General features: G+C 36.6%; 1 protein-coding gene across 1 annotated transcript in view; it reads left to right on the top strand.

The window, feature by feature from the left end:
• MORC1 (MORC family CW-type zinc finger 1) overlaps positions 1-24408 on the top strand; it is a 158049-nt gene that overhangs the window by 104407 nt on the left and 29234 nt on the right. Inside the window, 5 exon segments of the mRNA XM_069471966.1 lie at positions 7483-7548; positions 9318-9563; positions 9748-9771; positions 9774-9821; positions 14410-14514. Coding sequence (XP_069328067.1) covers positions 7483-7548; positions 9318-9563; positions 9748-9771; positions 9774-9821; positions 14410-14514 — 489 coding nt within the window.

Genomic DNA, 24408 nt, shown 5'->3' with positions numbered 1-24408 from the left:
AGGAATATACTTAACCAAGGAAGTGAAAGATTTCTACAAAGAGAACTATGAAACACTGAGGAAAGAAATTGCGGATGACACAAACAAATGGTAAAACATCATGCTCGTGGATCGGTAGAATCAACATTGTTAAAATGTCCATACTACCCAAAGTGACTTACAGATTCAATGCAATCACCATCAAAATACCAATGCCATATTTTACAGATCTAGAAAAAATAATTGTATGCTTCCTTTGGAACCAGAAAAGAGCCCGAATAAGCCAAAGCAATCTTAAGCAAAAAGAACAAATCTGGAGGCGTCACATTATCAGACTTCAAACTATACTACAAAGCTGCAGTAACCAAAACAGCGTGGTATTGGCACAAAAATAGAGACATAGATCAATGGACCAGAACAGAGAACCAGATATAAAACCATCCACATAGAGCCAACTGTTGTTTGACAAAGCAGGCAACAATATACGCTAGGGAAAAGAAGCTCCGATCAATAAATGGTGCTGGGAAAATTGGATAGCCACATGCAGAAGAATGAAACAAGACTCCTGTCTCTCACCACTCTCAAAAAAATTTATGCAAGCTGGATAAAAGACTTAAATGTAAGGCATGAAGCCATAAGAATTCTAGAAGAAAATGTTGGGAAAACTCTTCTAGATATAGGCCTAGGCAAGGAATTTATGAAGGAGACTCCAATGGCAATCACAGCAACAACAAAAATAAGTAAATGGGACTTGATTAAATTGAAAAGCTTCTACACAGCTAAGAAAATAATCAGCAGAGCATGTAGACAACCTACAGAATGGGAGAAAATATTCACAAGCTATACATCCAATAAAGGGCTAGTAACCGGAATCTACAAAGAACTCAAGCAAATCAGCAGGAAAAAAAAAAAAAAAAACTCCATTAAAAAGTGGGCTAAAGACATGAACAGAAGCTTTTCAAAAGAAGAGGGACAAATGAACAATAAACATATCAAAAAATGTTCAATGTCAGTAATCATCAGGAAAATGCAAGTTAAAACCACAATGAAATGTCACCTTATCCCTATTAGAATGGCTTTTATTAAAAAGTCCAAAAACAATAGATGCTGGAATGCATGCAGAAAGGAACACTGATACACTGTTGGTGGGACTGCAGATTAGTACAGCCTCTATGGAAAACATTATGGAGATTCCTCAAAGAACAAAAAGTAGACCTACAGTTGATCCAGCAATCCCACTACTGGGTATTGACCCAAAGGAAAATAAGACATTTTATCAAAAAGATACCTGCACTTGAATGTTTATTGCAGCACAGTTCACAATTGCAAAGATGTGGCTCAACACTGGTGCCCATCATTTCATGAGCGGATTAACAAAATTTAATATATGTATACTATGGAATACTACTCAATGAAGGATGAATTAAGGCATTTTGCAGCAATGTGGATGGAACTGGAGACCATTATCCTAAGTGAAGTATTTAAATAATGGAAAAACAAACACCATATATACTTGCTATTAAATTGGAACTAACTGATGAGCACAAATATGCACAGAGGGAAGTAAACCTCAGTGGAAATCAAGCAGGAAGATGGGGGGAAACGGGATAAGTGAAAACCTACTGAACGGGTATAATGAACATTATCCAGGTAATGGGCATACTTGTAACCTTTACTGAAGCATAACAAAAGCAATCCACGTAACCAAAAACATTTGTACCCCCATAATATTTTGAAATAATAATAAAAAAGCCACACTGCTGAAAAAATTAAACCAATAAATAGATATCCTATGTCATGTGTTTGAAGACTCAATATCATTAAGATGTCAGATCTCCCTAGTTGGCCTTAGGTTTAGCCCAAACTCAAGGAAGATCCAAACAAAGTGTTTTTTTTTTTTTGGTAGAAATTGAAAAACTGATTCTAAAATTTATATGGAATTCAAAGAATTTAGAGTAATCAAAGTAACTTTAAAAAAGAACAGGGTTGGAGGACTAACACTACCTAATTTCAGTACTCATGATAGAATTGCAGTAATTTAAACAGTATAATATTGATTTAGAAAGAGCAATAGAGCAATGGAACAAAATAATGAAGAAATAGACCCACATATATATGGTCAGTTTATTTTCAACAAAGCAACCAAGACATTTCAATGGGAAAAAGAATAATCTTTTCAGTAAATGGCACTGATGGCCATATGTCCCCCAAGATAATGAACCTTGACTCTTAACCTCATGCCATGTACAAAAATTATCTTGAAATGTATCATAGGCCTAAATGTAAAAGAGAACTATAAACCTTCTAGAAGGAAATATAGGAAGAAATTTTAGTGGCCTGAGGTTTGTCATATATTTCTAAATTATGACACAAAAAAGATGAGCTATCAAAGAAAATTTTAAAAACTTTTGCTCTTCGAAAGACACAGTTAAGACATTGAGAAGTCAAGCTATAGACTGGGAGGAAATATTTGCAAAACAGTGTCTTACAGTAGACTTGTATCTAGACTACATAAAGAATTTTAAAACTCATAATAAGAAGACAACACAATTAAAAGTAGATAAAACATGTGAATAGACACATCACCAAAGGAGATATAAAGATAGCAAATAAACACATGAAAAGATGCTCAACTTCAGTAATCATGAAGGAAATGCAAATTAAAACCACAAGATATCACTACAATGGATAAAATTAAAATGATTGATTATACTGGTATTGGCTAGGATATGGAGCAATCATTGAAAATGTAAAATGGTAAAATGACTTTGGAAAACAGTTTGGCAATTTTTTTTTTTTTTTTTTTTTTTGAAACAGAGTCTTGCTCTGTTTCCCTGGGCAGAGTGTAGTGGCATCATTGTAGCTCACTGCAACCTCCAACTCCTGGGCTTAAATGATCCTCTTGCCCCTGCCTCCCTAGTAACTGGAACTACAGTGGGTGCCATGATGCTCAGCTAATTTTTCTATTTTTGCAGAGACAAGTCTTGCTCTTGCTCAGGCTGGTCTCGAACTACTGAGCTCAAGCAATTCTCCTGCCTCAGCCTCCCAGAGTGCCAGGATTACAGATGTGAGCCACTGTGCCTGGCCTAGTTTGGCAATTTTTTAAAAAGTTAAAGGTAGACCTATCATATGACCCAGACATTCCACTCCTAGGTACTACCCAAGAGAAATGTAAGCATTTATGTACCCCAAAACTTGTACTTGGGTGCTCATAATAGTTTTGTTTGCAATAGCCGAAACCTGGAAGCTGCTCGAATGACCACCAGTAGGTGAAAGGACAAATTGTGGTATGTCCATTCAGTGGAAAAATACTTAGCCACAGAAAGGAATGAACTCTTGATTCACACAGCAATATGGATGAATTTCTAAGTAATTCTTCCAAGCAAAAGAAGACAGACAAAAAAGATTGCATATTGTATGATTCCACTTAATATAAAATTATAGAAAATACAGCTAATCTACAGTGAGAAAAAATAGATCAGTGGTTGTGATAGGATGGGTTAGGGGTTGGAAAAGGTGGCAGAGAGGCAAGGAAACTTGGGAGGTTGATCAGTATGTTCATTATCTTGATTATGATGCTAGATTGATTGGTTTATAGATATGTCAAAATCTGTCAAATTGTACACTTGAATTTTATACAGTCATTAGTATGTCAGTTATATCTCAATAATGCTGTAAATTGGAAAAAGAAAAATGTTGACATGGATCAGAAGGAAATTAAACATATACATTTATACATAAATTTTTAAAAACTTAGTGAAAAGAGTCATTTGTATGAAGGAAGATTCCAAAACAGAAATATTATACAAGAATTCATGAAGATATACTGAGACTATAGGGGACCATGAAGTAAAACATGACTTGGTAGAATTCAAGAAGAAAATAGGAGAAATGAAATTATGCAGTTGGAAAGAATGCAAGGCAAATTATCACTTTGGTAAACATAGTGGAGTTATAGAGCAGAGGTCACATATACTATTACCCACGGGCCAAACCCGCCCACCTGTTCATTCACGGTCCTGAAGCTGAAAATGATTTTTACATTTTTTTTTTTTTTTTTTTTGAGACAGAGTCTCTCTCTGTTGCCCAGGCTAGAGTGAGTGCCGTGGCATCAGCCTAGCTCACAGCAACCTCAAACTCCTGAGCTCAAGCGATCCTCCTGTCTCAGCCTCCCGAGTAGCTAGGACTACAGGCATGCGCCACTATGCCCGGCTAATTTTTTCTATATATATTTTTAGCTGTCCATATAATTTCTTTCTATTTTTAGTAGAGATGGGGTCTCGCTCTTGCTCAGGCTGGTCTCGAACTCCTGAGCTCAAATGATCCGCCCACCTCGGCCTCCCAGAGTGCTAGGATTACAGGCGTGAGCCACCGCGCCCGGCCGATTTTTACATTTTTAAATGGTAAAAGGACAAAGAGAAAACGCAGAGACTGTATGGGGCCTACAAAATCGAAACTATTTATTATCTAGCCTTTTGCAGAAAAAGTTCGCTATTCCTAATGTAGAGTATAAAAAGCGAAAATCAAATGAATAGAAATTAGCAAAGAATTGCTTATAATCACAAAAAATGATAATAAAAGTAGGAAAAAGAGGACCTTCAGTACTTTATGTACTAAAAGAGAAAGATCTCTAGGATATATCCTTAAGTGAAAAAGCAGGATGCAGACTGTGTGGGAAAAACATTAGACAGTACAATTGAAATACCCAAAGAAAACAGTAATGGTAGAATACATTTTTAAACATATAAATCAGGCACATTTTTCAGGAAAAAAGTAAAACTTCAAACTACATATTTGTAATACTATGCTGCATGGTAGGGGAAAACTGCCCCAGAATAGTCAACAGTAAGATATATCTTAGTATATTTGTCTTTACTCAGCTGTAAAGTAAAATGTAGATTCCCTTGACCAGCAGGCATAAAGATCAGGTCATGTATAGAGAAAAAACAATTCAGTTTGGCTTCAAACTTTTCTACAAAAAAAAATCAACTCCAGGTGACAGTGAAGTAAGAACTATGAGATCCTCAAAGAAAGGAAGAATAAACCCAAAATTCTATATTTACTGAACTATTCTTCAAACAAAAAGCCTATAAATAAAGTTTTGAAAATAGAAAAAACTCAGGAAATATTCTCATGGTCCCTTTATGAGGAAACTGCTAGACATCAAACTTCAGCCAGTAAGAGATGTCTGAAAATTCCACAGCGAAGGACTGAAAGTAAGCATTGACTGTATTTAACTACAGAAGTAAGACTGAAACATGTGTCACATCAGGTACCAAACTGAATGTGAATGCCTTGGTAATGTATAATTCAATTAACAAAAAAAGGGAGGTCAAGGGTAGTGAAAGGGGAAAGGTAGTTTAATTTTTGCCTCATCTGCAATAGGAGATAAGGAGGTATCATTTATGGATTTAAGCATACACTTTTTAGTACTAACGTAAACACTGTGAAGGGTCATATATTGGTAAATATTAGTGGAAGAAAAGGAGGAAGAGAAAACACACAAATTTTGTCACTATTTAGAGTAAGAAACATAGAGATACTGTCTAAAGATAAACTAAGAATGTTATATAAAGTTGTCATTATATGGTATTCACCAGGAAAAAAAAAGAAAATAGAATGTATCATTAGAGACTTAAATTATAAAAATAGAAGATAAAATAATATAACTTAACTAATACCAAACATATATATGAAATCAATAAATATAAATGGCTTGAGCTTACCTTAATAAAGGATAAAGAACCTCGAGTTTTATCACAAAACAAAGATCGAGCCTGTGCTATCTACAAGACACCCATCTAAAAGGGTAATTCAAAAATGTTGAAAATGTTATTTTACTTTAAACAAATGCACACAAAGAGAATAGAGGCCTAGCCTAATATCAGACAAGATGAAATCCAAAGAGAAAAACATTAGACAGTACAAAGAAGGGCACTTCATTAGGCTAAAAGCTTCATTCAGAATGAACACCATTAATTACAAATATTTCACATCGGCTAATGTAGTGTGAAGGTCCATAAAGCAAAACCTATAAGTGATACATGAAAACGAGACAATCATACTAGTAACAGGAAAATTTAATTTTCTCTCAGCCTAGGAATATCTAAACAATCAATAGTAATAATTATATATAATTGATAGGTATCAAACTCTGTACTCTCAAAATAGAGAATGTACTTTTTTCAAGTAATACTGGAATATTCACAATAATGACCATATGCTGGGCCACCAAAAAGCCTAGTGGAGAAAATTTAGCAGTGTTTATTGAAATTATAAATGCATATACCTTTTGATCTAGAAATTTCACTTTGAGAAATTGATTATATAGACATATTCACCCAAATGTGAAATTACCTATTTACAAGGTTGGTCACTGCAAAATTATTTGTATAGTAAAAGATTGAGAAAATCTAAATGTCTATCAGCAGGTCTGGTTAAATAAATTTCTGTACATCAATACATTGGAATATAATGCAGCTGCAAAAGGGAATAAAGCTCTTTATGTTCCAAGAGAGAAAGATCTCTAGGATATATATAAACAAAAAAGCAGGATGCAGACTGTGTATATAATATACTACCATTTTCCCTATCACAAAAAGTGGGGGAAATTTTTATATAGAGAAAGGCACAATACATATATATGCTTATATATGATATATAAACAAATCTCTGGAAAAACAAATGTGAAAGTAGTAGCAGTGGTTACATGTTAATGGAATATGAACCGGTCACATGGAGAATGAAGTAGTAAGGAGACTTCTTTTTAAAATACTTTTAAAATGTATGTTGTCCCATGTGAATATATTATCTCTATAAACATGTTAAGAGAAATAATGCCTTGGGAGTATAGAAGATAAAGCAATTACTTCTCCCTTAGAGAATTGGAGGAGACTCTCAGGGTGGATAATATTTGAACAGAGACTTGAAGAATGAATGGAATTTGACAAGTGGACAAGGTTGGAAAGGTCATTTCAGTCCACAAAAATGGGTTATACAAAGGCATGGGAACACGAACATGAGCCCGAGGAATAGTAGATGTGATTTGGGCATTGAGTGGATTAGGGACACAAGGCCAGTTTACCCTCAAGAATCCACTGAGCTCAGACTGAGAGCTCTGAACTAGACAGAGCTGCTGCTAAATGTCAGGGTTCATTCCATATCCTGGGCCCTGCAGGTGGGGAACACAGGGTCTTGAGAGGTGGGAGACAAGGGCTGTGGAGGCTGGGAATGGGATAAGCTTTGACACAGTGGCACCCTAAGTTTCTCATAAGACATTTAATCTGTAATGCTTCAACAGACCATTGGATTCTCTTGTACTATCTAGTCACTCCTAATCAGAACATCATTGAAGTATATCTAAAATGGATTCCTTAAAAAACTATTGGTGAGGATGTGCTATCTTGACACTTCTTTAAGAAATGAAGAATACTGAATTCTAATCTGCCAGTTAGAAGTTATTTTTATTTACATTTTCCTTAATCATTTGTTTTCCCATAAAAGCCTCAATTTATACCAATGGATAGAATCACTGAGTTCACATCCACCAGGCTAACTTCAGCACCTAAGGTGAGTAATTAATGTTGGTTTGAGCCATTTGTATAACATTTTCCATGCGAAGGATAAGCCTTATCAAGGGCCAGATGTCGTCATGGTTTATGAGGATCAGAAAGGGAAGCACTGATAGATTTTAACTGTCATTTTTTTCTTACTTAGAGTGATACCTGTTTATTAGGGAACACAGAAAATAAAATATAAACAATATTTAAATTACCCATTACCTTACTGCCTGCACACAATGGCCATTTTAAATATTTTAATGTATTTCTTTCTATTATTTTCTATGTGTGTATATATGTATATATACATAGAAATATATAGTATATATATTACATATATATGAAAAGACATTTATTTTCAGTCTGTGGATGTATATTTGCTTAATAATAGGTTGTATGTATATTTCTTACATTGTTTCTTGTGTTTGCTAAGTGTCATATTACATGATATTTCTCAAATGTCTATTATTATCTAGAATTTAAAATTTAGAGGGGAACATTTTTGATCCTTTAGAGTTACCTTCTCAGTTATATCAGTCACACACACACACAAATATGGAACTCTATAATTTTAATTACTCACATTTCTTAACAGGCAGATGTTGGGATTGATAAACCCCAGCCAACATTTACATAAATAGATTTCTGTTAGCTGTACATAATATATTTTATATCTTTAGCATTTCCCTACTATTCACGTTAAATATTGGAACACTTGTTTCCAGGGTGTCTTTTTAGTATGTTTTTATTTGCACCTTCTGCTACTGTATTAGGGAATCAGGGACCCATGAACCCAGTAATAAATGGGAGCTTGTATAATGTTGTAATCAAACTCCCTCCTTTCATAGTAATTTACGTGAGATCACTACATAGCTGAATTGCTGAACCAGGCTCAAGATTTACCCATTTTATAGTAACTTATCACCAGAGTCTGACAGTAAGGTAAGCAAAGGGATTCTTCTGAAATAGAGCACAGTAAAAATCATCTGCAAGTAACTTGCCATGGGAAATAGATTGTAAATATGTTCTTGTAAGGCCTGTGTAATAATATAATCTCATGCCTTGAGATTCTGCCCAGCTGTGAACAAACTAGTATACTCAACTATAACATAACTTTACAAAATGATCGTGGTTTATGTGAGGGATAAAGGGGGCTAGACAGTTTCTTTGAGCCCTCAGCGCCACTGAGGAGTGTACTGGTTCCTTGACCAGTAGATATTAGGGCTGTGGTAGATAATGGTATGCTTAGGAATACCAGAGTGTCACTCTGTGCTCTGCCCTAAACTCCTCTCAGCTTCTAATAGTTACTTTTGGTTTCTTGCAAAAGAGAATAGGAGCTAACAAGCAGGCACACGTTGTCTAGATCTCCCAGCAAACATATCTTTCATTGGTTAAAGTAGCAGCCAGCAGGGGCAAGAAGCAGGATGAGGGATTGGGGTAGGGTCAAGGACCAGCCTTGTTTGCAGCAAGGAGCCAAAGGCAAGCACACCTCTCTTGGCAGGAAGGCTAGTTGCACAGTGTGTCCTCCATCTGGGGATGTCTGCATCTTCAAAATCAGATGTCTTGACTCAGCCTCGCTTTGCAGCTTTTTCTGAATCAAAATCTTAGCACTATAGCAGTATATCTTTGCTAAAGTGGATTTTCTAAGCTTTTGATTTTTAAACTGTTTTATTAGTAGTAATAAATACTACCTAATATAATAAGATTATGAGGGAAATGATAATTAATTATAAATAAGCTGTCTACCCAAAAATAAAATCATGTTCTTTGTTATTTAAGGAAAATACCAAAACTCAGAATATCAGGCTTTCGGGTGATGACTTGAAGCATGAAACTCTTTCATCCTTTGGGCTTTTGGGCAGCCATAGAGGCCAAAAAAGAGACACAGAAAATACAGACTCTGATGTAGAATATGTTTCCGAGACTAAAATTAAGAAAAAGCATATGCGGGAGAAAATGAAGCCTCAACAGCAGAGACATCCAGCAGCTCTGACAGAAAATGTCAAACTAGCGGAGAGACCCCAGGTATTTCTTTTTCTCATTCACAAAATGTATAATAATTCACTTGTTCTGGAAATAGCATTTGGTTAAGGTTTTGCTTCACTTTCACATTTTTAAAGCACTCTAATTTTAGAATGTACATTGCAGTCTTTGTTTCCTGGACAAGGTCCCAATTTTTTTTTCTTTTCTGTATTTTCTGTTTTGGAAGAAAAGTTAGATTGCTAATATCAGCTCAGTGTCTGGAGAGCTCAACCAAGTGAAAGGCCTCTGAGGAATGCCCAGGTGGGAAAAGATTTTAAATCTGTATTTAAGAGAGAAAAATTCATTTAGGATAAACCTTTAATCTTTAGGGTTTTGCATTTGGTCTTTATAGGAAAAATGCATAGCTAAATCATACATATTGTTACCCCTGTAGTCAAAACGGAATATAATGTTAACATACAACTAAGTGTTGAGACCAATTTTAACAAATGTTCTACCCCAGAATTTTCATATGTGTAAATGAATTTGTTTCTTTCAAAAGAATCACAACACATTCATTCTTCCAGTGTTAGCATTATTTAATTGCTTTTGAGAATTTTTGCTTTGACTGAGCTTATAATAATAATACCTACAGTTGTGTGGGCACTTACCCTGTGCCAGGTTCAGTACTGAATGATTACAGATATCATCTTGCTAACTTCCATTTCACATCTTGTGTAAGTCAAAATTTATTACCAAGTTTATCTACCTTGTTTATGAAATTTGACTTCTAATGCCTTTTTACTATTTCCACAAATTAAATTCGCCCTTGAAGGGTAGATGTGGTCCACCATGGAAAGTAGTCAAATGAATTGCCATAAGGTCTGAAAGCAATAAACTCATCTGATCAGCAAATATCTACTGAGCTTCTGCCCAGTGCAAGACACTGGGTAAGGCACGGTGAGAGATAAGATATCTTAGACATGGTCCTTTCAAAGGGAATTACGTAGAACAATAGCTACATTATGGAAATCTCTCACACATTCCTTTGTAATATCTTTGGCAAATGATGTACACACTCTTTTTGAAAATCTTTGGTGAAAATCCTTATCACGTAAGACTGCCTTTGCTTTTTTCTCTTTTGGATAGCTCATCCTCTTAAAATGTTTCAAATCTATTTCCCTATAATTCTGAAATTTTTGCCCAAAATCTTTTCTGGAAATTATATAAGCCAAGCTGAATCTGTCTACACTACAGAATTTTAGTTTTTCTGTTGCTTTAAATTATGTATCACATTTGAATGTACAGGTTTATATATTCAGCAGATATTTATTCAACCCTGTGTTCAAAGTACTGCATGTTTGTAACATATAAAAAATAGTTTTATCACTTTATAGTGTTATCTTCTTTAACTCTGAATTCCAGAAAAACTTATTAGCTGTGCAATGTCAAGATTGGGCTTTGTTGGTTTATTGTGTAGACATATTGCATGCTCTAAAAACATATAATCCATTGAGAAGTGAAGAGTGTGCTCCAGTGTTAGAACAACACATTTTAGACTTTAAATATAGGGTCTTTCTTAGTATAGCATATATGTGTATGTGTATATGTAAAGCTATACAAAGTGAATAGATATACACATACATACTCTTCATGTAGCCATATATATGTACATACACACATATATACATATGTATCTGTGTGTGTGTATTTGTAATTTTATTATGTGCCACTCAATATACCAGCTACAGGTGATTCAACTGTGAGAAAAACCACATATGGTTCCTGCCTCCAACAAACTTACAGTTTGGCAATAGAGACAGACACTCAGTAATTACACAGACAAACGTAAATTGCTACTGTGGCAGTTTTTATGACACAGTGGCATGAGTGTTTGTAATAGGGGATTTGACTCTGGTAGAACAGGGATGTCTTCCTAGAAAAACATGGTGACTAAGCTTTTAGGATTGAATTCCGATTAAATAGGTAAGAAAGGAAGGAAAGAATTTCCAAGCAATGCAAACAGCATTTGCCATATAGACAAAATGTGGTGAATACAAAGAACTCTAAAAAGACAATTCAGCTATGGCAGAGCACAGAGATGGAAAGGGATGTGGTATGAGAGGAGTAGGGCAGGTCCTACAGGCCTTGATTGAAGGGTTTTGTATTTATCCTAAAAGTAACAGAAAGCCATTGAAGAGTTTCAAGCAGGGGAGTGGCATGACCAAATTTTCCTTTGGTAAAGGCTGCTTTGGCTAAGTATGGACCAAAGGTTAGTAGAGAGCAGAGTTGTTGGGAAAGACACTCTCATGCATACAGTCATTTGACCCCCAGTTGTCCACATAAGGATAGACCTGGGGCCTGGGACACTTTCTTACTGAGAGATAAAGAGCCCATATGGCCTGTGCTGGGCTTATCACTTTGTGTGGGAATATTTTTGTCTCTTGCGAAGCCAATGTTTATTCCTTTGTTAAGCATTTGTGTCATGTGCACCTGGTCAACCCCACTGCTATATCTGTCCTCCTCAGAGAGGGGGACAGTGTCGTTCTATAGCATGAGAAGGGTATGTGTGGCCAATTGCCCTGTGTTGGTTGTTGGGGGGGAGGGAGAACTGCAGGGCATGGGGACTGATGGTCACTACTGAGCCTGTCTTTCTCTGTCTCTTCACTATGTAAATAAAGCCTTGTTCCATCCCGTGTGTTTCCTTTGGCAACTCTAATACCAACATACAATAGAGTGTTTAGAGGCCTCCCCTGGGATTGATAACCAGTGGATGATTGCTTAACAGTTATATTTAACAAGAGTGAATGCAGGCAGAGCAATTAGGAGGCTATGACAGTGGTCTAATGGAGAAGTCACTTTAATGTGGGCTTGGATTATGGTGGTGGGGGAGGTAACACTGCCCCATCTTGTGGCCGGTCTGTATTGGATTTACAGGGCAGCACAGAAGGAAATGGCAAGAATGACTACAGAATTTCAAGCTCTTTCACCTGGTTGGATGGTGATTCAATTTATTGAAATAGGGAGTCCTAGAAGATGACTGATATTGTGGAAGGGAGCATGAGTTCAGCTTATTTTGAGACCTTCAGGAGCATGTGCCACGTGAGAAATCACATATGAGTCTGGATTTCAGAAGTGAGGTTTAAACAGGAAACATAAACTTCTGAAGTTTATGAGTGAGATTGAAGGGTAGGAAGAAAGAAGGACTAGACAGAAACTTGTGGAATTTTAGCATTTTATGGCTAGCTATTGGAGTATAGGTATGCGCAGATGATTGTGAAAGAATTGGCAGAGCAGTAAGAAGAGAAATCAGGAATTTGTTATATCATTATATCAAATTTCCCAAGAGGGAAAAAAAGGTGATTTGAAGAGAGGCAGTCAAAAGACTAAATTCTGTTGAGAGGCCAACTCAAGTAGGCAAAGGCCTGAAAAATGACCATTGATTTAATGATTTAAGGGTAATAGGGATGCTCTCAGGAAGAATTTGTTGTTGTTGTTGTTGTTGTTGTTGTTGGGGTAAAGAGGGCAGAAACCAGATTAGAAGGGATTGACCAGCAAGTAAAAGATGCAGAAATGGAGACAGGTTGCATATGAGCTCTTGGAAAGGTAAGCTAATTTCATTCCAGAAGACATTCTATATTTTAGAAAATCTAGAAATGAGGTGGGTAAATCAAGAGACCATGAAATTCTTTATAAGCACTTGAAAAATGAATTTAATCAGGTTTTAAACTGCAATTGAAACAACTTTTGATTACTTGAGGATTATTTCTAATCTCCTCTCCAATAAACACACTAGGCATTACAATCATTACCAAACAGAGAAGGTGCAGGAAATGTAATTAATTTTAATATTAGCCTAAGCAGCATGGAATTAGAAAGGCAGATATACTCCAAGTAAATCTTACCATGTGTTTCAAAAGCTTGACAAAAAAAATGGCTCTGGAATTAGCTAATATTTTAGCTTATATGGACCACAGTTTAGCTCTATTAATGCAAGTAATTACTTAGCTTAGTGTTCTTCCTAAAGAATTATTTATATCACACCCTTGCCTTTCTCAGAAGGTTCTACTTTATTTATCTTAAACAACTTTTTTCCCCATTTCTTAAAAATAGGGATCCTAATAAAAATAATGTGCTTATTTTCTACATCTGGACATTTCAATTCCTTTGAATATTCTTTCACTGTCTTTAGTTAATTCAGTTCACTCAACAAACATGTTAAACATTTACTCTGGGCAAGGTGCTAAGGACTCAGATATTCATAAGACACAACCCCTGCCCTTAGGAAGGTAAGAGTCTACTCTAGCCATTCCAATTATGGGATTCCTTTTCCTGCAGCATAACTTTTCTATTTTAGTGTTTTCCCACCTTTCAAATAGGAAAATATTTTTTCAGTATCAAAAAGTTACTGCAGACATCCCACATAGTACTAAATATGTCTAGTATCCATTGATTAATAACTATGTAATAAGAGAAAGCCATCATAGATATTTTGAAATTAATGTATGTCTTATTCTCCCCACCCACATCTATGTAAGTTTTAAGAACTATGTACATATCCATATGAGATATTATCCAGTATACAAACAGTAATTCATGCAGATCCTTTGCAAAATACTGCAGGCCCTTTGACTCACTGTTTTGCACCACAGTTTATATCACTCATTCATACTTAATTTGACTTGTGACATTCTTTTTTATTGTTGTGCGTTGTTACTGAACTTCTACATGTGCTTATCTAAATCATATACTTCTTGAAGGCAAAGATCAGAAATTGAATTTTCACTGTATATCCTATAGAAGTCTGCAGTAAATAGAGGCTGAATGAAATAACAAGATGAAAGTGGTTTAATGTGTACCATTGGTTGCTACTAATCCTTGTATATTTTTTGTTAATTTCTTGCTATAGGCCTCTCCTTGGGAAATGAAAAGGGAGCAGAGTCTAAACCCTGTACAGAAATGTAAGGCTCTGATTGAGGTTGAAACCAGCAGCAGTGATCCAGATATAATCCTGGTAAGATAAACTTTACTGGCTGAATGACACCTTGAGATTGATGCACATTCATAAAGATTAGAGGTATCCATTAGTGCCTCAAAGTAACTGGAACATTTACTTGAATAGGGACTCTGAGAAGTTAGTTAAGTTACTTGCCAAGCCTACATAAACTAGTAGAGATATAACTCTACTAAACTCCATTTTAATTATTAGGGTGAGAAAGTTTATATATACATACATACATACATACATATATAAATACATAAAAATTATATCTGTAATTTGAAGGTCATGACAAGCCTTATTCCCAAATCCAAAGCATATGAACCTTTCTGTAATTCATAATTTGGACTTTCAACCAGAAAGTATAACTCTAGATCGACTTAAATTAGGCCACTGCCCAAAATCTTGCTGAGAGAAGTCTGTTCAGGGAATATGGGCATGCTTTCCATTTACTCCTCTGGATAATGTATCCCTGATTCTAAAATGACAGTTGATATCTAAGAGCTGCATATTTGGGCTACTGTAGAGTTGCTTTGCCTTCACTGAACCAGATGTAAAAAGCTCTTGGTGTTTAGGAAGAAGGGATTCAAGGACTGACCATATGAGAAACACTTCTTCTGCAAAGCCATGTTATCCATTATGTTATGTAATGTCCTTTGTGTTATAATAAACACTAAAAGTTCATTTAGACATTAGAATTTGTCTAAAGGGAAAAATCTATTTGATATTTTCTTTTATCAAAATATAAATTTTATTACTATAGTTCCCTTTTTATTAATACCTTAATTGCTGAGAAGCTTACAACCAAACGTGAACTTAAATAACAATAACTGCAGTATCCTAGATGGTTACCACTTTTGACATGATAAGTGAGAGCATTTAGAAAAGAACCTGGCCTCATTGCACATGTCTTTAGGTAAGGTACCTCACGCAAAATGCTATTTAGAATTGTGGATTAGATTTAAATTACACCTGAGCCAATGAGGAACATATAATTTCTTTTGACTTTACCTTAATTAATTTGTCCTTCATCAGAAAATCGTTGTCACAAGGTACATGACACAACTACAGTGAAGGTTTTAGTTTTTAAATTTTTTATTATAGAATAATTTCAAACATAGTATAATCAACTCCTGTGTGCCCATTTCTCAACTCCATTGGTTACCAACTCATAGCCAGTCTTATTTCATCATATTCTCTCCTTACCCGCATTACTCCCAGGCATAACATCATTTCATCTATAAATTATAATTGTTCTAAGAATCCATTTGAAGGGATGTTGAAAAGGTCTAGGAGTGATTTGTGAATAAAAATCTTTAATATTAACAATAAGGAACAACTAAGTGAAAAAAGTAAACATCTAAGTATTTTCAAGAGGAATCAGGTCAAAATTTAATCAGAGCCTAGAAAGGAAGACAAAACTGCAACTAGTGTTGTAAATAACACCAACCTCCCTTTACCTCTTCAAAGCAAATGTAATACAGCCATACCTGCAAGTATTACTATTCACCACTTACTTTGCAAAATTTTCAGTCTGTGTGTGTTTTCCACGTAGCCATTACTTTGTCACCTCTCTAAGCTTTGTATAGAGCCTTCAGCAAGTGCTTTTTCATAAATTAGCTATGACAGTATATTTAAAATATTGTCTTTTTGCATAACATTTCTCAGATTCTTATATTATGTAAGTGTGGTGTGATTTATTTGTGTCTCTGTGATCCTAGCAGGATGTCTGTATTCAAACTAACGGTAGCTAATTAACTTGGATAAATATGCATTATCCAGAGATGCACATTAATTTCTATTTGGCTATAGTTGCAGTAATTTAAGTAGGAAATAATTGCTTCTGAATGCATGTCTGTCTATACTTTCTTAAACTCAGAAATTAAAAAAAGATCCCCCTTAACCTCTGTACTCCTTCCCAGTTATCTTCTAATTATAGCGTGTGCGCACACGCGTGCTTTCATTCTGCCCTGGTGTCTGTTCAGTTTCAAGAAGGAAGGCACTCAGTGCTAATTCTGGTGCAGGAGTTTGTCCCTTAAGAACAATTAGCTACCACATAGGCCGCCCTCCCCCAACTCCTAAAGGTGGTATTTATTATTTTGGTGAATTTACTGGGTGTGGGACCCAGGGTCTTATTTTTAGGTGTAATAGACTCAGAAATATGGTATGTTCAGCACACCAAAGAAAGTTCCTCTCATAGGAATGATTTTGAGACTGTTGTATAATAGCATAATGTCAGTGTGGTCATTTAAAAGATAAATACCTCAGTCCAACTGGCAGGCACATATTGACTTAAACTATGCATTCTCTCCCTATATGGCAGTCTGCATGAGCTGGCCAATTATAATCTGACAGTTGCTGGTGAGCTAGGTTCCTGAATATTTAAAAGGCTTGCAGCTAAGACAGCCTGCTATGTCCACCTCCCCAAAAGGGGTGACGGGGGTGACATTACCAATGCTACTATGGTAATGGTAAAAATGCAAAATGGTAAAAAAAAAAAAAAATGCTAAAAGGACACTGACTCAGGAAACCTTTGCCCCCTGCCTGCCTCTGCCCCGTAACTGTATTTGTTTTTTCACATTGTCTGGAAAAAATCTATTCTTGTTGGCATATTTTTTATTTTGCCATATTAATAATGTCTATCAGTCTGCCTTTTGAAAGGAGTTTTTTTCCATATTAGGGCACTTTATTTCCCTCTCAGCCACATTTTGGGCAACACCTCACTCTGGTTCTTGTACTGATAGCTGTGCAATTTCATGAAATGATAATAGTATTGGTTACTTTTCAGATTTATATTTAATCTTACTATTACTGATTATTTCAGGCATATGATTATTCATTCTCCAATATCACTTTGCTGCTTGGCTCACTGTTATAATAGTAATAATTTTGTTTGCTAATCCTCTCCCCCTCACCTCCCAATTCTTGATTGAATACGCTTCATATTTTTTTACTCTAAGGCCTATGGTCTAGCAAAGCTATTTTTATAAAGCACATTCTTCTGTTTCTTCTTCTCCCAGTGGGATAATCCTTATTTTCTGGTCATTTTTAACATCTGTCGCTTTGTTCTATTCCATGTCTCACATTTAACATACTCGCAAATCATCCATATGGTGTGGGGATTCATTTGCCTCATCTCCAGTTGCTTTAGTCATATATGCTGTTGGTGTCACTTCTGTGGCATTTTCTCTTTTGATATTAATTTATGCTTGGCCTTTTAGCCAATGCAGGCCATTTATTTTCAAAGTGCATGCAATGAGATTGTTCTTGGTAAGACCTTGCACATTATTTGGAACTGTGCAAGTTTCCAACTGGGATTCAGTTAAAACGTTAGGCATTTTATAGAGATTAAAAAACTGTCATGAAAATAATGAGGAGTTTTTAAAAAAACATTTCAATCCTCTTCAGAATGCCCTAGATAGGCTCCCAGTTGGACCTTTGGAGACAGTTCGTGTGGGACTCCATCTGCACTACAGCAAACTTCTTTCATCATCTCTCGCAATCTTGGTAGCACAGCTACAGTTATCTCCACCGTTTCAGGGTAACTAGTGTGATCCAGATTTATCATCTCTGACCCTATGAAACTGAATTGTTCTGAAGTTCTAGTATATGTGTGCAGTGGAGTTAGTCTTTCCTCTTTCTCTGTGGCCATGGTGAAATGCAGGTACTGTTCTTCTTAGATATCATCTCATCTCACCTTTTAAAAACCTGAGGGGCAAGTATTCTTTTCATCCCTATTTTACAGATGGGGAAAATAAAACCCGCTAGGGTCACACTGCCAGGAAGTGGGTACCTTGAACTCCAACTGTTTGACTTCAGCTCCTACTTTTTTAATCACTCCTCATTATGACTTCTTCCTTCCTTTATCTTTCACCTTCATAACTGTCCCCTACATCATTTTAAGCAGCTCATTCTACTCAGGTCAGCTGAAGTACATATATATGCTTTACTCAGGCGTGAAGATTTCAAGGTACACATATATACTGCACTGGCTGACATTAAGCATTTGGGTTTGGACAGGTTTCCAAAATTTCATATAGGCATCTGCAGCCAAAGAGTCTTGCATCAATTTTAAAAGAACAAGCCATTGTCCAGTCTTGCCCAGATTAAGCTAACTTTCCTTTAGCCAGTTCCTCAACTTATCCACCTTAAAGATGACCTACACAATATAGTTATTTTCTTCTTAAAGCCTGACTTCTCCTCCTGGTCAACCTAGAGTCCAATTAATAGTCATCAGGATCATCTTCTCCTCCACTAATTCCTGGCTCTTGGAAAAGAGAGTCTTTTTCTCGTCTAAGATTATCACTCTAGTAATATGGCTGTGGTCGTAATTTACCACCAATCCCTCCCATGAGCTGGTGCTGCCTTACCTTTGGCCTCCAGAAAATCCTATTTCCTATCTTCCCTTCCTCAAAACACACGTCCTGCCCTCTCTTTTAATGAATACTGCATATTCTGAACTATTTTCTGTCTCAAGCATTTCCAAACCTATGTGTAAAAGTTCAGGTTTGGCCAGGCGCGGTGGCTCACACCTGTAATCCTAGCACTCTGGGAGGCCGAGGCCGGTGGATTGCTCGAGGTCAGGAGTTCGAGACCAGCCTGACCAAGAGTGAGACCCCATCTCTACTAAAAATAGAAAGAAATTATCTGGCCAACTAAAAATATATATAGAAAAAATTAGCTGGGCATGGTGGCACATACCTTTAGTCCCAGCTACTTGGGAGGCTGAGGCAGTAGGATTGCTTAAGCCCAGGAGTTTGAGGTTGCTGTGAGCTAGGCTGATGCCACAGCACTCACTGTAGGCTGGGCAACAGAGTGAGACTCTGTCTCAAAAAATAATAAATAAATAAATAAATAAATAAAGTTCAGGTTTGTCCTAGTTAATCCTAGATGGGGAGAAAGTAGAAATTCTTTTCTAGCACTTCTTATAGGTATGTCAGGCTTTGTCAGGAGAATCAATGTCTGAGTAGATGTTACTGTAGTTCCACTGTTACTGGAGCCATGCCCTGTGGTACTGTTGTAATTAAGGGTTTGTCTAAGTTCAGTTAAAAACTTCTGTGCACTGCTATGTGATAAATTGGCAGTTCAGCCTTACTTCAGGCAAACTCTATACCACCCCAGAACTGGGAATGGATCTGGCATTATCAGTGGCTCCTAAACATGATACAGTCTGATCAGTTGTTACTACATCATGCTTAGTAAAAGCAGTAAAAATAAAAATGAAACAGTGGGACTAGATGACCACACATCCTATTAAAGAGGTAAGCAGTCTATTCAAGTTGCGTCACCAGACGAGAAATAAGAAGCAACCATACAGACTAAATATCCTAGGGGATGCGTCCGAAAAGGCAACTGGGAGAATTAGGTTGCCACACCACAACAGATGGTCGGGAAAGCAAATGATCAATTTGAAGAAAGCTGCAAAATTCAGGAACACCAGAGGAATAAAATTACCAATACCAGCAATTACAGAATTTGAGTAGGAATAATTTGCTGAGATTCAAGTCAGAGTGATAAAGTACTAATTTTATTTTTAAAATACATGTGCATGCTTTTATTCATCTTGGTGGAACACATATTCCAAATTGACATTGTGCAGGTGTTCTAATGTGAAGCAACATTTACCTTTCTCTGAAATACTGGTATTTGTGTTTTTTCACCTTTTATAGTAATAATCTTTCAGTTACTATTCTGAATATCACAGGTGAACTCAGATTGCTAAAACAGGAAGGAATATCTATGGTGTGGTTTATATTAAGATTAGATTTGACTACCTTGTTTAGTAACCAGGAACCATATAACTTTTTTGATTGAATTTTGTCATTTTGTCCTCTGTGGTCATTTAGGTCTTTATTTGGCTTACAGCTGGCCTCAGGAACAGACTGGCAAGTCTATTTGTTTTATTTTTGTAATCTGTAGACATTTTCAAAAACTTGATGGCCAGACCACCACTGACAGAAGTATTTTGAGAGTTTGGCAATGAAGCCTCTGGTGTTTATTATGAAATATGTCATCTCCAGTGCCTTGAACAGAGTGTAACACTTTCTGGGGCTCAAGAAAGATATATGAATAAAGCAGTGAGTGGATGGAACTATCTCCCGGCCTTGAAACTGAGATAAGTCCTTTACCAGTTGTACCTGGTTAGCTTTTTGTGGGCATCTTTCGAGAGACTGATTCCAGCTCAGGGAAGCATCAGTGCACTCTGAATTGTTAGGATCATTGATAGGGCCTCCACGGTATGTTATAAAAACTGGGGAACATCTGGAAGAGCTCATGAGTTGCTAACATTTAGGTTTATGGTTTATGGTAACCAAACAAAGAAACAAAAACAACTCTTAATATCAGTACCCTGTTTGGGCATCAGTACTGCATGCCCATGAGTCATGACAATGAGATTGGAAAGGTGACTGTAACCCAAAAGCAGGCAAAAAAAAAGAGAAGCAAATAACCTGCATAGCCAGTCCTTAAATCAGCTGCATTCACCCTAACGACACATCATTTTTCTGACTCCTTACAGAAGTTGTTTTTTGTTTTTGTTTGTTCTTTTTTAATGAAAAACTGCATTGGTATTATAATAACATGATTTCAGATCATTAAAGTTGCCTTAATTTCAAAAGCAAACCATTTCTTAGTCAACTTTCCTGGTTGATGACGCTACCATTGCCTCTTTATGAACCTATATAATATGAGCAGACCTTTTACAAGAAGGTCTGAACCAAAGCTGCCACAAGGGCTTTGGAGGAAAAATTGTCCATACCTACCTCCATAGCATTGTTCATCAAGTCGTCAACAACATGTGGTATAGTCCCTGACCTGAAGGAAAACCTCATGGGTAACTTATGATGATCCAAATATTCAAGTGCCAATATGTGAACTATCAGCAACCATGAGCAATTAAGACAAATTTGTTAACCAATGCTATGTTAGAGATTTTGAGAGACACCAAAAAAAAAAAAAAAAGTATATGATCCTTGCCTTGAATTGGAAGACAATTGTACAAAAGCATGAAGTAGCATTATGTTATGGAAAGGAGTTGGGCTCTGCACTCTGACAGACTGACCCAGGTTCAAATTCAGACCTGTGTGCCGCTTGTGATTTGTATCAACCTTTGATCTTCTATTTTCTTATATATAAAATGGGAATAGTATCACCTACTCTCAAGGTCGTTGTGAGAATTAATGGGATAATTTATTTGTAATAGAATGAAAATAATTCCTTGTGTTACAAAAAGTCTTTTTTAAAAGCCACCTTCTGTAATTCTAAAGAAGGCAAATTCCTCCTGTATTGGGTGAGGCAAGAGAATGAAAATTGAGAAAGTAAAATTGCTTTGTGGAAAAAAAAAAAAGAGACCTAACGAGTGACCTTGTGTGGAGGATGGAGGTGAGGAGTAATCCCAGAAGCAGAAAAACCTGGGGTTGCAGAATGGGGGAGACTGAATGAGGAAGGTGTGCCGAGAGAGCTGAGGCATCTAGCAGTAGAAGTTGTTTAAAAAAAATTTTAATAGTAATTTAAAATTGATTGTTTGCTATCTATAATCATTTTCTCCATTTCCCAACACAGTCTTCAGTAAAAATCTGTATATTTATTAATGCTTTGTAAAGCTGGATTTGTTTTGGGGAGATGGAGCCAAGTTTTGAAATTTGTTTTCAAGTGTCGCGGCAAGAATCAAGGCTGCTACAGGATCCCAGTCTTATCTGGGTCACAAACGTAACATGATTGGCTGTTAATAATAGTAATAATAATAAACTGTATGCAACTTACTGTTACTCATTGTTGAGAGGAAGAAAGAAATCAACATGTGCTGGAGTAACAAAAAAAAAAAAAGACATTTTGGAAAGAGTAGGACTTACCTTAAAAAATGAATAAAACATTTAAGAAAGGAACAGAGGAGAGAGGGCATTCCAGGTTAACCTTTGTATGGGCAAAGGTGTGGTAGCAAACACATATATGGTGCTTCTAGGGAATTCTAAAGAGAACATTTTGATTATAACAGAGGATTGTGGTTAAGAAATATTAAAATGATGTCAAGATAACTTAGAATCACATTGAGAAGAGCTTTGAAAGCCAGATAAAGGGTTTGTGCTCAAGATAGTAACCAAGCAGGACCTGTGGGAAGGTTTTGAAAAGGATCATCTAATCATGGAGATTTTGTTTAAAGAACTTAATCAGATTGTAATAATGGCTTAGACTGAAAAGAAAAGCAACTAAAGACAAACAAAAACAAGTAGGATGACACTGCCTGTAAATTGTAACATAAGAAAACAAGGAAAACTTAAGAAATTTTGAAGGAAAAATGGTACAACTTGGTAAGGAGTATAGAAGACTAAATAATGAAAGCAGCTCTGAGATGGAAACCTGGAACAAAAATAGTATCATAAATAAACAGAGTTAACCAAGGGAATCTGACTAAGTGGGCAAAGATAGGACTGTGGATTTGAAGTTTAAACAAGTTATTGGAGTGTAAGTGTCAGGAGGTCAGTTGGAAATAACTGCAGCACAGGTGAAAAGTTAGGGTTGATCATGTTCATGAAGCCATTGTTTGTATAAAGTGTGTTAGCTTAACTCCTGAAATTTTAATAGGTTCATTGAGGGATTGAGAGTAGACATAAAAAGAATAAATTACCCAGGGAGAGTTGAGACATAGAAGGCTATGGAAAGCAGGAGAGGAAAGAATTCCAAGAGACATCATCATGCTTCCCTAACTCAATAAATGGCACAACCATTCAGTTACTCAGGCCAAACCCTGGGAATCATCTTGGATTTCTCTTCTTTTTTCTCACCCTGCACTCAACCCATTAGTCAATCTTGCTGAATTGACCTTTAAACATAGAACCTAGTCTACCTCCTCCACAGCTACCACCCTGGCCAGCTCACCAAATCTCTTACCAGGGCTACAGCAATAGCTCTGTAAATGATCTCACCACTTCTCGCAGCCTCTACCATCTAAAAATCTGAGTATTCCATCCAAAATACAGGAAATATGCCATTTTTCTGCTCAAAACTCTCTAATGGCCTCTCCTCATTCTTAGAACAAAATCCAGTGTCCTTGCTGTGGCCCCCAAGGCCCTAGATGACCTGACCTGATGTTTTTTGAGGCCTCAAACTGCACTACTCATCTCTTCTCTCAGTCCACTGTAGCCACCCTGACCTTCATTGGCCTCCTATACCCTAAGGAATATTAAATAAAAAAATATATAAATATGTAGTGTAGTATCCAGTCATGTAAGTTCTGTGAAGGAAAATAACACAGGTGAAGAGAGCAATGCAATCCTAAACCTTTCCTTTGTTGTTCCTACCTAGACTCCACTACCCACACTACCCCCATCACCACTATCAGCAGCACATGTATTTTTATGACTTGATTTTTTACATTCTTTTATTGTGTAAGTATACTGAATATCAGTTACCATCCTAGACACCGGGGACCCAGCAGGAGAAAAAAAAAAAAACAGGCAGTCCTCCCTGCCCTTATGCTGCTTCCATGCTAGTGGGGGGATAAGACCATAGACAAGACACAGTAAGTAACATGTTGCATGGTAGATAGTGGTAAGTGCTGAGGAGAAAAACAAAGCAAGGGGAGGGGATAGGAGGTGTCTGTGTTGGATGTGGTGCAGGTGAGTTACAGCGTTAGGTAGAGTGGCAAGGATGGCCCTGCTGAGGGGGTGCTGGAGGAAAGGCTAGGGAAAAGCTGGGGGCACACACAAATCCGTAGCAAACAACAAGCCCAATCCGGACAGAGGAGTGTGCCTGGCATGTCAGTGGAAGAGTGTCTAGAGCGGAGAAGTGAAGGACGTGAGGTGACAGCAGAGACAGCGGGCTCAGATTATGCAGCCACTTACGTTGCCCTGTCTTACCGTATTATTTTTCCTCACAGAACTTCCCTCCTCTGATATTATATTCCATATTTGC

The sequence above is a fragment of the Eulemur rufifrons genome, chromosome 7, assembly GCF_041146395.1.
Source record: "Eulemur rufifrons isolate Redbay chromosome 7, OSU_ERuf_1, whole genome shotgun sequence".
In the NCBI taxonomy this organism is placed as follows: Eukaryota; Metazoa; Chordata; class Mammalia; order Primates; family Lemuridae; genus Eulemur; species Eulemur rufifrons.
The sequence above is the reverse complement of the archived record's forward strand: the minus strand, read 5'-3'. Positions and strand labels throughout refer to the sequence as shown.